This window comes from Pongo abelii, chromosome 9, assembly GCF_028885655.2.
Source record: "Pongo abelii isolate AG06213 chromosome 9, NHGRI_mPonAbe1-v2.0_pri, whole genome shotgun sequence".
In the NCBI taxonomy this organism is placed as follows: domain Eukaryota; kingdom Metazoa; phylum Chordata; class Mammalia; order Primates; family Hominidae; genus Pongo; species Pongo abelii.
The window spans coordinates 128,876,827-128,892,424 of NC_071994.2; the positions used below are offsets into that span (position 1 = coordinate 128,876,827).

General features: G+C 42.3%; 2 protein-coding genes across 14 annotated transcripts in view; one reads left to right on the forward strand and one right to left on the reverse strand.

Annotated features, from left to right (window-relative positions):
* The window catches only part of CHEK1 (checkpoint kinase 1), a 49,208-nt gene extending 43,186 nt beyond the window's left edge, over positions 1–6,022 (forward strand). For both annotated transcript variants that reach the window (XM_054525363.1, XM_054525365.2), the window contains one exon: positions 5,692–6,022. The gene's annotated coding sequence lies outside the window, so the exon portion shown is untranslated. The remainder of the gene's footprint in view (positions 1–5,691) is intronic.
* Positions 1,994–11,360, reverse strand: ACRV1 (acrosomal vesicle protein 1). Of its 12 annotated transcripts, none has more exons than XM_054525374.2 (5): positions 10,550–10,875; positions 8,004–8,072; positions 7,542–7,793; positions 6,126–6,245; positions 1,994–2,378 (listed from the first exon to the last, which is right to left on the reverse strand). In XM_054525374.2, exons 1-5 carry the CDS (start codon positions 10,599–10,601, stop codon positions 2,254–2,256), a joined length of 618 nt encoding a protein of 205 aa, XP_054381349.1. In that variant the 5' UTR covers positions 10,602–10,875; the 3' UTR covers positions 1,994–2,253. The 12 variants fall into 12 exon arrangements, with proteins under 12 accessions (XP_054381349.1, XP_054381347.1, XP_054381345.1 ...); XM_054525372.1 differs by having other exon boundaries at positions 7,542–7,838; positions 10,550–10,722; XM_054525370.2 differs by having other exon boundaries at positions 1,994–2,420; positions 7,542–7,838; positions 10,550–10,717.
* Between the last annotated feature and the right edge of the window lie 4,238 nt (positions 11,361–15,598).

Sequence of the window (15,598 nt, forward strand, 5' to 3'; positions counted from 1 at the left end):
ATAGACTGCTTTTTTTTCTTGGCTATCGGTCACAATTCCCTGCTTTTTCTATGTGTAGTAATTTTTTATTACATAGTAGACATAGTAAATGAGGAATTGTAGAGATTCTGGACTCTCTCTGTTCCTCTGAAGAGTATTGACTTTTGTTCTATTAGGTCTGTCTCCTTCAATCTGGACAGAAGCTAAAATCTCTGCCCTGTTTTTTCAGCTTTCAGAAGTTATTGTTTTTGAGCCTCCTGGAGTCAGTGACCAGACAAGAATATGGTCAGAGGTTATCCTCAAATTTAGGGGCTTCTCTGTGGCTGTCTTTTCGGGACTACCCCCTAATTTTGCAGCTGCTCTGCCAGTCCCAACCTATGTTCTCTGAAACCTCAAACCAGTGAGCCTATGGCTTTTTGCCAGCCTGTGATGCATGGATTGAGAAGTACCCTCCAGCATAAGCTCACAAATCTCTCTTTTTAGTGGTGACTTCTCTTCAGTTCCTTTGGAGGAGCTTTCAAATCTTTTTTTTTATGTTTTGTCCAGAACATATAATTGTTACCTGTGAGAGGGTTACTTCAAATTATTCCACTATAAATGGAAGCCAGAATTTTCCTACCCTTAAATTTTTTTTTAAGATGAGTCTCACTGTGTTGCCCAGGCTGTCTTTGAACTCCTGGGCTCAAGTGATTATCCCACCTCAGCCTCCCAAGTAGGTAGGCCTATAGACATGAGCCATCATACCCAGTTAATTTTTTAACTGTTTGTAGAGACGGGGTCTTGCTGTGTTGCCCAAGCTGGTCTCGAATGATTTTCCTGCCTCAGCCTCCCAAAGCACTGGGATTACAGGTGTGAGCCATCATGCCTGGCTCCTTAAATTTTAACAACATTTGAACTTACATTTTTCCCTCAACGCCTGTACCTAGTAGACTATTATTTATCTTCTGCCTTCAAAAAAAAAGTAATTAGTGTTGACAATGTTGGCAGGCTTTCATTTCCCTTCTGGCCAAGTTGAAAATTCATTTAGGATTTTAGTTCCTGGTTTGGGGATTTTATTTGTCTATACTATTTTATCTAGGGATATGAATATAAGTTCAAAATAATTTTCGTTCAGAAGTTTGAAGATGTTCCATTTTCTTCCAGCTTACCATTATTGCCAGTGAAGAGCTTGTTACCAGTATATTTTGGGGAAGGGGTCATGATATGTATATATGTTGAAATTTAAAATTTTATATACAGTAAAATTGACTTTACTTCTTGTTGTACTGTTCTAAGCGTTCTTAGAACCATTCTGGCTAGTTTCATTGTGGTGGAAACAGCTCAGATTTAGATCTTGCAGATTTGGTTGTGGAATCCGCCTATAGCTCTCTCTAGCTCTGTAACCTTGGTAAATTTGAACAACATGGAGTATGAATAAAGAAAACATCTCTGTGTCACATTTCCTTATTTGCAAAAAAGGATGATGCCATCTTTCCTGTCTACCCCTCTGGGCTCTTTCCTGAGGATTAGATGAGACCATGTATGTGAAAACACCTTGAAGAACATAACACTTATATGAGGGACTGTTTAGTATTTCCACTTGCCCTCCTATCCTGAATAGATGATTCAGTAACATTGTGTGTGAAAAAAGTGATTTAAGCATTATGAACTGCTGCAATATATAGCAAATAAGGAATCATTATACTATTATCATTATGTTAGTAGTGGACTACTGAAGACTAGAAACTCTCAAGAGCCAAAGAAGAGTTGAGTTTTTGTATGCCATAATAAATGGAAGAGTGTGTAGGCATGGAAAAGTGAGGGTGTCAGAAGTACCTGCAACGTTTACACCCTGTAAAAGATTAATACCTACTTTGCATTCCTCTTTGTTGTCACTGCCCTTGGAGACTCCTTTACTTTCATAAATATGGAATGCTTACAAAATGTACCCACTTTAGTGTCGGTGTGGAAGGAAGCTCATGTTGACCCTGCAACTAGACTAATGGGGAAAAAGAAAGTCTGTCTTGAGCCTGTGTGCTTTAACCATGTGAAATTTATTGAAAAAAAAAATCAGGAATATTGAGAGATAGAGTTGGAGCAGGGAAGACAGGACAGAGAAGAATGGATAAAAGCATGAATAGAAGAAGAAAGATAGGATGTTTGAGCATCCTAATGCTCAGGCAGAGGCAGATGTGGTCAGTTGTTGACTGGGGAAGGAACTAAATATAAAATGAGCCAAATAGAGTGATGGAGGCTTTTTACTGCCTGAGTCAAAACAAGCAAGGGCCCAGGCTTCTAGATCTTATTGCAGAAAGATTGATTTCGACAGCATATAATTTGCATCCTGGTTCCATGGGAGAAGAGGTTCATAGATGGGCACATGTTCTCACACCCTTGAACCATGAATTGGAGTTTTCCACCTGAAAGGAGCAGAGACAGAACCATGAATTGGAGTTTTCCACCTGAAAGGAGCGGAGACAGACTAGTGAGCAGAAAGCTTCGTCCTCCAACGTTAGCCTTTATCTGTGATGCTCAGTGTCTCCATGCAGGATGGTCAAGACCTCCACTTGTGCATTATCCCTTCTCTTTCTCTTCTATTTGCTTCCCCTGGGACCTTGCCCCCCATCAGTTGCCCACTCCTTTCTTATATTGTCAGTCTGTTTCTATGGACTCCTTTTTTGGTTTACAAGGATGCTCAGGTTACCCCAAATTTAAAATACTTTCTCTTAATCGTGTTACTCCCCTAGCACTATCCTTCCTTTCCTTACAACCTTCCCAGAGTCTGTCTATCCTCCTCACCTTGGCCCCTCACAGTCTGAATCATGACCCTACTATGCTGAAACTTCTCTCAAAGGTCATAGAGATCTACTCATCAAATTCTGCATCCTTTTCTCAGGACTTTTTTAACCTCTGTGCTTGCACATCATACTGTGGACTACACCCTCTTTCTTTTCTTTTTTTTTTTTTTTTGAGACAGTCTCACTTTGTCACCCAGGCTGGAGTGCAGTGGTGCAACCTCAGCTCACTGCAGCCTCCACCTCCCGGGTTCAAGCGATTGTCCTCCCTCAGCCTCCTGAGTAGCTGGGATTACAGGCGCACCACCACACCCAGCTAATTTTTGTAATTTTATTAGAGACGGGGTTTCACCATGTTGGTCAGGCTGGTCTCGATCTCCTGACTGTGATCCGCCCGCCTTGGCCTCCCAAAGCGCAGGGATTACAGGCGTGAGCCACTGCACCTGGCCTGAAAGTACACCCTTTCTTGATACTCTCTGCTTCTGACAAGGTCTTCCCCACTGCTCATCTACTCCTCTGGATCCAATTATTTCTGCTCTCCCAAGTTGAACTGTCACATTACCAACTGTCACATGACCAACTAACATGGTCACCTCCATGCCAATATGCTAAGGGCATCTAAAACTTACTATTCCCAAAATGAAACTCATTACCTGCCTCCCCAAACCTGCTTGTTTTTGTGAGTTTCCTTTATATACTTCCTGTACCACTCCTTCAAAACCTCTGTCATCTCTGATTCTTCCCTTTGCTTTTTCCATCCAATTTGTTGTGAAGGTCTGTCAGTTCTACTTGTAATCTAGGTTGTTTCTGTCACTCGGTTTCCATTTATCAAACATTTGGCCGGGCACAGTGGCTTACGCCTGTAATCCCAGCACTTTGGGAGGCCAAGGCAGGTGAATCACTTGAGGCCAGGAGTTCAAGACCAGCCTGGCCAAAATAGTGAAACACCGTCTTTGCTAAAAATACAGAAATTAGCCAGGCGTGGTGGCAGGCGCTTGTGATCCCAGCTACTCAGGAGGGTGAGGCAGGAGAATCGCTTGAGCCTGGGGGGCAGAGGTTGCAGTGAGCCGAGATCGCGCCACTGCACTCCAGCCTGGGTGACAGCAAGACTCCATCTCAAAAAAAAAAATTAACGGACCTAGTAAGGAACTATGCTAGACTCTGGAGAATGCAAAGATTAATAACATCATTTGATGTCAAGAGCTGAGAGAGATAAACAAAAATAGCCAATTATTACATGAAATGGAAAAACCATGTTATATGCTATGCTGGCAAATAAATGATTAATTTTGGTATTTTGATTAAGGGGGGCATAGTATCAAGGAAATTCTTAGGAAGGAAGTGATATTGAACTGAGCTATGAAGAATTGGTAGCATTTTGATGAGAAAGGAAAGAGGATAATTTCAGGCTGAAGCATAACTGGAGAAAAAAACATGAAAACATGAAACTGGTCAGGAAATGGTGACTTGCATAGCTGGAGTAAGTGTAGAGTGTAAACAGGGATGCAGAATGAGTGAAAAGACATGGGAGAGATGTTAATAAGTCTTTCCATCAGTCACTCCTATTACCTTACAATAGCCCTTTAACAGGTTCTCTTGTGTCCACTGTAACTTGCTTCTAAGGTAATCTTCCTGAAGAAGCGCTTTGACCAACCTGGATGGGCTACTGGCTCTGCCTTTTCCTAGTAACAGGTCTTTAGGCAAGCTATTTCTCTTTTCTAAATTTGTTCCCTTTCTGTTAACAGAAAAAATTCCTACTTTGTGAGGATTAAATGATGAAGGGTATTTTGAAATGTATATCATACTGTCTGGGAGCGATAAATAAAAGAAAACTGTTAAATTCAAACTCTTTTTAACTGACACTGAAGCTCTTGTATCAGCTGGCTCCAGTTAACGTTTCCAAGTTTATCTTCTATGTCTCTGCTCACCATCCTCAAAAAATTCTTTGCTCTTTTTCCTATTTACATCCTGCACTCTTCTGACTTTTGCTTTCATTCCCTGTCTCTGGAATACCCATCAATCATTGCTGTATGACTAAATCAGTATCTCTTTAATCTTGACGGCATGTCGGAATTGTCTAGGAGCCTTTAAAAAATAATGATGCCTGGATTCTATCCCCAGAGATTCTGGTTTAATTGTTTTGATGCGGCCTGAACATTAGGATTTTTTAAAGCTGCTCAGGTAATTGTAATGTGCAAACAAGATTGAGAACTACTGGCCCAAATCGTAAATGTTCCCTCAAAGCCTTTCCTGAATACCACCTTCTCCCCATTCTTCTCTGCACCTCTAATCTTTCCTTTCCCTGAACTCTCTGCACTTTATACGTGCCTTTCTTAAGACACAATTTTCTCCCTTGTGATAGTTTCTTATTTCTTACATTAGAACATAATAATCTCTTTGTACACGGTTTATATTTGAATCATCTTTCTGTAGGGGTTCATGGTATGTGTCATTAATGTTTTCCGAGTGATGGTGGATGAATGCATGCATGTAGAATTGGGAAAATGACATTTCTAGTAAGGAAGAAGAAAAACTACAAGAGGAGTCAGGCAGTGTGGTTCCTGGGATGGAAATAACCAGTATCCCTTATTTTAGGGATGAGGAACTGAGAGTAAGGGTGAAGAGGCATGGGAATGTACTCAGACAGGTCTGGTAACCTGTGAACACAGACTTGAAGACAGTTGTTTATTAGTTTATCCATTCAGTATTTACTAAATGCCTACCATATGCTCGACATTGTGCTAGGTCCCAGGAATATATAGCTATAGCTTACAGTCAACGTCTCAGTGGCTCATGGGGCAATCAACACATTGCTTTAATAGGAAGAGACAGCTAGTCTCCCGGCCTTCTCTTAGGCCTAATGGGAAGTGCATCTATCTCTTCATCAGTACCTGGAATTCTATTCTTTATTTTCTTTCTTTCTTTATTTTTTTTTTAGATGGAGTTTCACTATTGTCTCCCAGGCTGGAGTACAATGGCACAATCTCGGCTCACTGCAACCTCTGCCTCCTGGGTTCAAGCGATCCTCCTGCCTCAGCCTCCCAAGTAGCTAGGATTACAGCTGCCCACCACCACCACACCTGGCTAGTTTTTGTATTTTTAGTAGAGATGGGGTTTTACCATGTTGGCCAGGCTGATCTGGAACTCCTGACCTCAAGTGATCTGCCTGCCTTGACCTCCCAAAGTGCTGGGATTACAGGTGTGAGCCACCTTGCCCGGCAAGGGATTCTGTTCTTAGTCCTTGAAAAAATAAAATTCTGAATCTTCAAGTTCCTTGATTCTTTCCTGGGCCCCTGTCACTCCAACTGCCCCCTATCAGAAGTAAGTTGATGTGTTCTCAGGCAGAGATTGCCTCATGAAGTCCCCATATACCTTCAAAGATCTTCTTTAACATGCACTGCTGGGAATTCTGAGTGATGCAGGTTCCCTCTCCACGAAGACATCTTCCTCGATCATTCATATAAGCACATGTGTAGCAATTTAATATTGTGCCTGAAAATTTAAGATAAGCCTGATGACATTTCCTTGTGGACCAGATGTGTAGCTTTGATTCACATCTGGGAGGGGTAATGGGCAATAGGTAGCATGGATACTACACATTTATTTCTTAGTTCTTTTTGGGGATCTGAGGGCCCTGTGTCTGATAGACCTGTGCCAGACGAAATTCCTTCATTCTTCAACTCTGACCCTCATTGCTGATGAATCCCAAATTTCTCTCTGTAATATTTTTACTCCAGTCCATATCTGCATTCACTTCCTGGGCATTTATTGTTAGATGCCCTTCTGTCATGTGACACCATAGGAGCAAAACCTATGTGTGATTTTCATCTCCCTTTTGTACTCCCCATCATATTCCCACCGACAAGGCACAGACACTTGAGTCGTATTTGACTGACTAATAAGCTACGTTAGATGCTCTAACATTGCAAACCCTGTGAAGAGTGTGTCCTGCATTTTCACATTGACCTTATGGAAGGTCACTAACAGCACTATCTTTGAAATACTTCCATGTCGCCTCTTTTACTATCTCTACTGCTAATCCCCCAGTTTGGGAAGCCTAAAGAAGTGGAAAGATTGTGGGCTTTGCACAGTCCTAAGTTTGAATCCAAAGTTTGCCACTTTCTAGCCATGTGACATTGGACATATTACATTCGCCTCACTTCTTTCATCTGAAAATTTAGAATAATGATATTTAAACAATAGAGTGAAATGTGAACTATGTCTGCTAATAACTTGAGGCATCAAACTTTGGGTCTTGTTTTCTTTCCCAGAACAAACCCTTTTAATGAAGAGCCACAGACTAGCAGTTGTCCTAGGAACTCATTTCTGGATCTAAAAGAAAATAGCTTTACATTCCATGTTCAAATAAAAAGAACCACCAGCTGCACACATCTCTTTAGAGAATTTGTAAAGTTATAGCATTCTAACATGGTTTAAGAGGCAGGGTTAGCATAAAGCTAATGAAGGTAGTCTTCAGAACTCTGCACTTTCATGACCCCCTTCTAGGGAAGTCGGAAGGGCTGTGTATTCATAATTTCTTACGGAGAGTGAAGTTGGAGGGGTACTGGCATTTTGTATTTGTTTTATTTTTCTTATAGAGGGCCCTCCATATTGTTTAGCTTTCAGGCTCCCACATGCCTCTTGGTATGATTGTGAAGAGAACTAGAGAGTCTTTGAGAGAGCTGTTTGTGAGGTGTTAACAATTCTTTCTTCTGCACTCCTTCCCTAAAATTGGATTTTCCTGATGTGGTCCCCATTTCCCACCTGAAGTCAATGACTGGCACCTACCCAAACGTGGCTCGCCTGTAGATGTGCTTGAAATTGGTGCACCTGAAGCCTGTTCCCCTGAAGGCTTTTCACTCAAAGCATGCTCACCCAAAGACTGTTCACCTGAAGCGTGCTCGCCTGAAGGCTGTTCACCAGAGGCATGTTCACCCGAAGGCTGTTCATCTGAAGGCTGTTCACCTGACTCATGCTCACTCAAAGGCTGTTCTCCGGAGAGGTGTTCACCTGAAGGCTGTTCTCCTGAAGGCTGCTCACCTGCAGTATGCCCACCTTCAGCATGTTCAGTCGCAGCAGGCTCACCTGAAGCATGCTCACTCTCAGCATGTTCTCCAGAAGTGTACTCGGCCACAGTGTGCTCGCTTGAACCATGCTCACTGGAACCATGCTCACTTAAAGTGTTCAGGCCTGAAGAAGTCTCATATAAAGCCTCAGCATCAGAAGGGTTTTCAAGTGAAAAGAACTCACCTGGAAGTTGCTGAACTGAAGTTTGATGATCTATGGAGCCAGAAAGCTCATCAGGCTGACCTGATGTTCCTGGGATGGAGAAGGAACAGAAGAGAGATGGTGAAGCTGAGAGAGAGAACGGGATAAAGACTATCTTCCTATGGAGTTAGGCTAATGTTATGAGACTCCTAGGTCTCCTATGGGCCTGGATCGGGCACCTGAAGACTGCAGATGTTGGGAAGAATCAACTAAGTATCCCAAAAGGCCATGGAGGACAGAAGTGTTTAGTGAAGCAAACAGAGGCCACCTCTGGGATTGAAGGGAAGAATCTTAAGTTCCCCAATATTAAGAACTACATAGGAGAATCCACTTATCCATGTACAAAAAGCACCTGAAGGAAAATGAATGTGCCTCCCTGACAAAGTTAGCATCAGGAAGTCAATGTATCATCACTGATAGAATCAGAAGTTCACCACCAACCCTCCCTCCCATTCCTCTATGGGTGAAAGACAAGAAGAGTAGAGATAGAAGAGGGAGAGAGAAAGCAAGTAGTTTTCAATACCTGAGTATTTGTAACCTAAATTAAGGGTGGAAGAGTTAACCTTTGCACAGGGATGACAAATATGAGCCCACAAAAATTATCAGAAGGGGTTAAGCCACCTGTATTTGGTAATGTCACGTATTTTCTCACACTCAATCCCCAATCCATGTGGGTTGGGGATTCAGAGAGCAAAGTTGCTATAAGCTATTAAGATTAAAAAAAAGAGTCTAGGCATATTATATATAGATAGATAGATATATAGACACACACACATATATGAATTGTATCCTTGTGACATACCATTTACATACATTCACTTCATGGAGTTGTCCTGAGTACTTAATAAGATAAATTGTGAAGTGCACCATTGCCTAGTACTCAATTTTATTTTTCTTTTCTTCCCACCTTACACTGGGAATTACAAAACTCTTACATGGTTATTTTTTTCTGGCCAGTCTCTTCTACCTTTAATCCATCTCTTTCTTTTTTCTTTCTTTTTTTTTTTTTTTTTTTTTTTTGTTTCAAAGATAGAGTTTGTTGTTCCTCTCTGTTGCCCAGGCTGGAGTACAGTGGCACGATCTTGGCTCACTGCAACCTCCGCCTCCCGGGTTCAAGTGATTCTCCTGCCTCAGCCTCCCGAGTAGCTGGGATTACAGGTGCGTGCCACCATAGCCGGCTAATTTTTGTATTTTTAGTAGAGACGGGGGTCTCACCATGTTGGCCAGGCTGGTCTCAAACTCCTGACCTCAAGTGATCCACCCACCTCAGCCTCCCAAAGTGCTGGGATTACAGGCATGAGCCACTGTGTCTGGCCAATCCATCTCATCATTGACTGTCAGACAAATATTCCTTAAGTATATTTTAAGTGAACAGAAGCACAAAACAGATAATTTGATTATTACTCTTTGATTAAACTGAGCCACCTAGAGGAGGACAAGTAGACTACAACAACCAAGTTATTTAATTCTAGCCAAAAGCTGAGAGGAATTATTGGATCTTTGAGGCTGAGGTAGTCTAAAACCCCAGAGTACTCAAACTATAAGAATCTTGCGATAGATATATTTTCTTGGCACAGTGCAGTACTTATAATCAATGACTTTCTAAATGACTAGGGTGAGAATATGTTGATAAAGGAAAGGTAAGATTTAGTAAAGCTTTTAGGAGGTTTTTATTTTTTAAACTTAATTGCATAAATACCATCTACTTGACTGGTTTTTCAATAATTCACACAAGTTTTGATAAAGAGATGATTCTGATATAGAAAGGAGGCATGAAAAAGCATGCTAATTTCTTGATGTTATAGTTTATGTCCCGTGTCATCATGTGACTGGCACATACTATCACCTGGTGGCCGTGTATCTACATTTTTGAGTCAACTTTTGAAGGTCTAACAAAGCAAAAAGCAAAACCTCTGACAGTCAGCATTATAGAAAATACATTGTTATTTCACTAAAAGCTCAGAGCTCATGGCCTCTTTCTGCTGTAGGAGGCAGGAGGGAACACAGCACACCATGAATGGGGGATCCCGAAAGAAGAGATGATACAGAAAACCTGATTGATATAACACAGCCATGAAGAAAAGGCTTATGAAGTCTCTGGCCTGTAGCTCTGTCACGTTCTGAGATTGTTTTCTGAACACATCACATCTTCCCATCTCCCGTCTTTCCTTGGCACATTAACCACACAAGGATCCCTCACATTTAATTGGTGGGACAAACCTTCATTGGGCTTCTATAGAACCCCTAAGCCTATTTTTTCATCTCATGCAGCATCAGGTATAAATGTTGAGTGGCTAAAATAAGTAGAAACAAGACTGTGCCAAGCCAGTGGGACCCTCTGACTGTAAAGCTGTGACTAGAGAAATCAACTGGTTCAGGAGCTCTCCGAGTTGGACTTGTTTAGCTGCTCTTGATTCTGACTCAGATTGGTTTGGGTGACTGAGAGACTGGTCTTCCTTCTTCAAGGCCTGAAATATCTTAAGGGAGACCCCTTTTGTATTTACCTGAAGCCTAGATCAAACACTCACCTCTGGCCGATCCAAGCAGATAAAGACTCATTAGTAAGAGAAACATGTTCATCTGGATTTAGGAAAAGAGGGGACCCCAGTGTGGGCCACAGCTTCTTCACAGAGCTATGAAGCAAACTGCAAGCAAAAGCTCCCAGTGCTGAAGCAGAGCTTCTGGGAATTCTAGAACCTCAGAAGTAACCCATGTTTCTTCACAATGGGTTGGGCTCTGAGGTTCTTGTGTAGCCTGTTCAGGCAAGTTGGCCCTTAGCAACCCATTGCTTATTTCACTAGTGAAGACCAATGAGTATTTTCTGTGTGCAGGGTGGTGTGTTGGGGCTATCTGCCCTATCTTTAAAAAAAAAAAAAAAGAAAAGTATTACCAAAAAGCACATATTTTTTGTAATAAAGTTTAAAAGATATCTACTCTCTTTTAAAAGTGTTTTTGACAATGAGGTGTGATTGTTGATTGTTTTCTGTTTGGCTTTCTAAATCAGCCTTTCTTGGCTCTGATCTGTACCCTGGAAGGCTGACCTCTGTTGACTTTATCACCTGAATGCTAGCTGGATTTGGCTTCAGATTGGGTTTATACAGGATTGGAGGGGAGAAGAGAGAGAGAGAGGAAGAGGGAAGGGAGGAATGGGGAGAAAGAGAGAGATTGGAATATTTGTTCTTCCTATTCCCTTCCTGCCACAGTTGACACTGGCTGAGTCTACATGACAGAGCTTCTGTTGGGTGTCCTCTCTTCCCTGGCTCCAGCTCTCATCCATGCTATGCTAATATGTTTTTCTCCCCCTGCCCTCTTAGGCCTAGGGATGATAATGGTTTCCTGCTGTTACTAAAATCTGGATGCCCAAACTTTCCTCTTTTTTTTTTTTTGTTTCCTTAACTTTGCCCACTTCTGTAAATAGTCTTTTCATACAGACCTTTATCAACCATGGTTTTAGCAGGAACAGGTGGCAAACTCAAATGGGTAACTGAGGAGAGTTTACACAGATATGGGCAGAGTAAAGAGATCAAGAGACAGTAGAAAGCTGCGTTTTGAGCTGCAACTTCTCAAGGGGGTGGCCAAACTGAGAAGATGGATGCAGTGAGGCATCCACCTGATATAAAACTAGAACTTATGGGGGATTGAGTGGCAAAGATCTGGTAGCTTCCATTTCTCGTTGCTTCTCTGCTCAGCTCTCTTGAACAACTTTGTTTTATATACCACTGAATGCTAAATCTAGAATAGATGTACTTATTGTCACATTTTGAAAGGAAGGTGAGGGTTAAAGAAAGAGAGAGTGGTGGCTCTACATCAAATCCAGGCCTTTCTGTCTACCATAAGACTTACAGAGGTGGAGGACTAGCTTAATGCCAGTGCCCACTGCTTCTTACAGGCTGGGATACTTGTAGGTATGAGCAGGACGGGTCTGGGCAGTATGGTTTGCTGCCTGGGAAGATGTTCCCATAATGAGGCATTTTGGCCCTTGTTCCCGCAGAATGTGATGCTGATGTTCCTTGGACTTCTTCCCAGCAGAATGTGATAAAATCAGGGAGGCAGTTGGACAGGCTGTTTCTAAGGGCCCAAACCCCCGTGGAATGTTTCAGTTTAGCCAAGGTCTGCAAAATGGCTGGGCAGGGGCGGGGGGGGGGGGGGCAGGGAGGGTTACGAAATGGTGCAGTTTGGACTAACACTTTATCACTGTTACAATTATTTGTTTCATGTTTGTACTCCCCATTGGACTCTAAGCTTGAACGCAGAGACCCTGTCTTGACTATTGTTGTAGTCCCAGTACCTAGCAGCATGCCTGCTAAGCTTTTCCTGAAGGAAGGAATGAATGAATTACCTTTTGGGGCCTCTCTCTGCCTCATAGAGGAGAATTTATAGAGAATCATGTAAGAGAATCTATAGAAGAGAATCTGGATTAAGGTTCTGAGTCAGTTGAAGACAGCAAGATCACCAGGGATCAAAAGTTACTTGACTTGAGTCAGAGGATAAAACTAGGATTTCTGAGCCTCAGGCAGGTTCCTTTAAAGTAGAGAAAGGTATGAAAGAGCATGCTATCAATAATTATTTTCCTCCAGGATGAGTTTGGAAGAACAGCTATGAGCCTTAGGTCTGACTTTTGTTGATAGAAGCAGTGGAAATTAGTAGACGGGAAGAGGTGCTATCTATTCCACCCTAACTTAGAACATAGAAAGACAGACAGTGGGCTCTGGAGAGCTGATGCTTTCAGCTGAAAACAATTGTTTTTAAAAATTCCCTATGTAAATTTGCTTCAAAAAAACCTAAGTGAGGGGTTGTAGCAATGAACGGGGAAAGAAGATAAAATAAGACTGGACACAGTGGCTCGTGCCGATAATCCTAGCACTTTGGGAGGCTGAGGCGGGCGGATCACCTGAGGTCAGGAGTTCAAGACCAGCCTGGCCAACATGGTGAAACCCCATCTCTACTAAAAATACAAAAAAATTAGTCGGGCATGGTGGCAGGCACCTGTAATTCCAGCTACTTGGGAGGCGAAGGCAGGAGAATCGCTTGAACCTGGGAGGTGGAGGTTTCAGTGAGCTGAGACTGTGCCATTGCATTCCAGCCTGGGCAACAAGAAAGAAACTCTGTCTGGAGAAAAAAAAAAAAAAAAAAAAGATAAGATTGGTCCTGTGTGCATGATTGTTGAAGCTGTGTGATGGGTACATGGGGGTACTCTCTACTTTTGTATATGTTTGAAACTTTCTATACTGAAAATCTTCAGGGTGGAGGGCAGAAATACCTATTTGGAAAGCCTAGATAATCAATGCTTTATTTAAAATAGCTTCAGGGGGTGATGGAGAAGTCTTTTTAATATGTGTGTGCATTAAGACCTAGATAGGAGCTTAACTGCTCCCTATTATACAAGTATCCTATACCCAGGGCTGGCTTCCTGAGCAGGCACATGGGCCTACACTCAAAAGGGCCCTGGTTTCTTGCTTGGCTGTCAATCTCTGGAAATTCTTCATCACTTTCTAACAAAGGCGCCTCATTTTTGCGTTGCACTGGGTCCCACAAGTGCTGTCTCCAGTCCTGCCTAGATCTCATTTCCTAGATACTCCCCTTAGGAGTATCACTGTCTGGTATTGGAAAGCTCTGGCCTCTGAAACCAGGTTGAGGAAGCTTTCTTTTAGGAAGAGCTGGGGCACACCTAACTCCAGGCTGCTGGCTTCAAGCAGACAGTTCCTCCCCTTCTTGCACTCTTCCCTACTTGATACATATGTTCCCATATAAGTTTGTTGTGCTCTGATTTTTAGTAGAAGCCTCAGAAACATCCCTTCCAACCTCTCCCTCTACTCCTTAGATTTCCTCAGGTTTGATGTTTTGCTAGAAGGACTCACAGAACTCAGGAAAGTGCTTTACTTACATTTACCAGATTATTCTAGAGGACACAGCACAGTAACAGCCACATGAAAGAAATACATAGGAAAGGTATGTGGCGGCAGGCGGGGCGGGGAGGTGGTTGGGTGCAGAGCTTCCATGGCCTCTATGGGTGGGCCGTTCTCCCAGCACATCAGTGTGTTCACCAACCCAGATGGTCTCTGAATCCTGTTTAGAGGGTTTTATGGAGGCTTCATTACATAGGCAAAATTGATGAAATCATTGGCCATTTGTGGAGCTGAACTTCTCAACCCTTGAATCATGGGATTGGTTTCTCTGATGACCAACCCCTACCCTGAAGCTACCTAGGCCCACTTCATGAATCATCTCGTTAGCATAAAAAGACAGTTCCAAGGGTATTAGGATCCCTGTGCCAGGAACAGGAGCAAAGACCAAATAGATATTTTTATGATGTCACAAAGAAATTCCCAGGATTGCCATGAAGGAAGGCCTCAGCATGATTGCTGTGCAGCTGGCGTGGAGACAGCCCTCCCAGATAAGGGCAGGAGAATGAATGGCCCAAAGTGGAAGTCTCCAGAGAAATAATAATATATTATCTGATAGCTCTGATGACAGCCATGTAGAAATGTGTATTGAGAAGTTCTTGGAAGGTGGAGAAGCTTAGCCAGAAGCATAAAGTTAATTGAGCAAATGATAAATTAAGGTAATTATTATTTTTAGGAAAAAGAATATAAAATCATGTAATAAAAAATGTCATCCTAGTACTCATTTTATTTCACTTGTGAATACTATTTAAATATCTATCAGTCAGGGCCCACTTGCAGGACACAGGAGCTTGTCTGGTGAGTTACCTTCAGCAGAAAGGTATTAGGTTGGTGCAAAAGTAATTGCGGTTTTTGCCATTCTTTTTTTTTTTTAATGGCTGCCACCTCTATAACAATCAGGAAAGTCACCGTAGAGTGTCAGGCAGCTTCCACAGGAACTGTTGGCTTCAGGAGGGCACCACTGTATGAGCCAGGAATCAGGAGTGGGCTGCCACTAGGACTTCTAGCTGTATATGCACTCCACACATGCTAGACGGGCATTGGCAAGACATGGTGTCTTGTTCCTCTTCTCTCACTATCATAAAGCTGGTACCTGGATCTAGAATGCTGCTTCTGCAAAAACAACCAACAAAATAAAACACAAAACACCTCACAAAATTCCAACATATTCTCAAACATCGGAAAACTATAGACATAGCAGAAAGATTGTAATACCTAACCTTGTTTTAAGACTCTCCCTTAGCTACCTAACCTTGTTTCAATATGAATAGGCTCTCCCTTAGTTGAGAAAACCAGACGAACACCATTTGGCTCCTTCATTTACAAGACATTAAGGACTCCTCATCCATCCCCTTCCTCAAGGAGTTAACTTGTGTAAGCTGACTCTCGGCATATCGAAGAGTCCAATTAACTGATAAGATACTGTGGCAAGCAATGTCCTTAGTTCCCAGGAATTCGCTCAAGAGATAGCACCATAAAGCCCCGGCAGAGGCCCCCATACCTATCGCCTTGTGATAAATTTAAAGCCCCTGCACCTGGAACTGTTTGTTTTCTTGTAACCATTTGTTTTTTTAACTTTTTGCATGTTTTTACTTCTGTAGCATTGCTACAATTAAGCACCCCCTCCCCTTTCTAAACCACAGTATAAAAGAAAATCAAGCCCCTTCTTCAGGG

Excerpts from the sequence above, each read along its gene's own strand:
- ACRV1 (XM_054525366.1), bottom strand. The coding sequence starts at position 10,601 with ATGAACATGTTTCTCTTACTAATGAGTCTTTATCTGCTTGGATCGGCC. Across the intron at positions 8,073-10,549 it reads TCTGCTTGGATCGGCCAGAG|GAACATCAGGTCAGCCTGAT; the intron begins GTGAGTGTTTGA and ends TCTCCATCCCAG. Across the intron at positions 6,246-7,541 it reads TACAGGCGAGCCACGTTTGG|GCACAATATTAAATTGCTAC; the intron begins GTAGGTGCCAGT and ends TTAAATTTTCAG.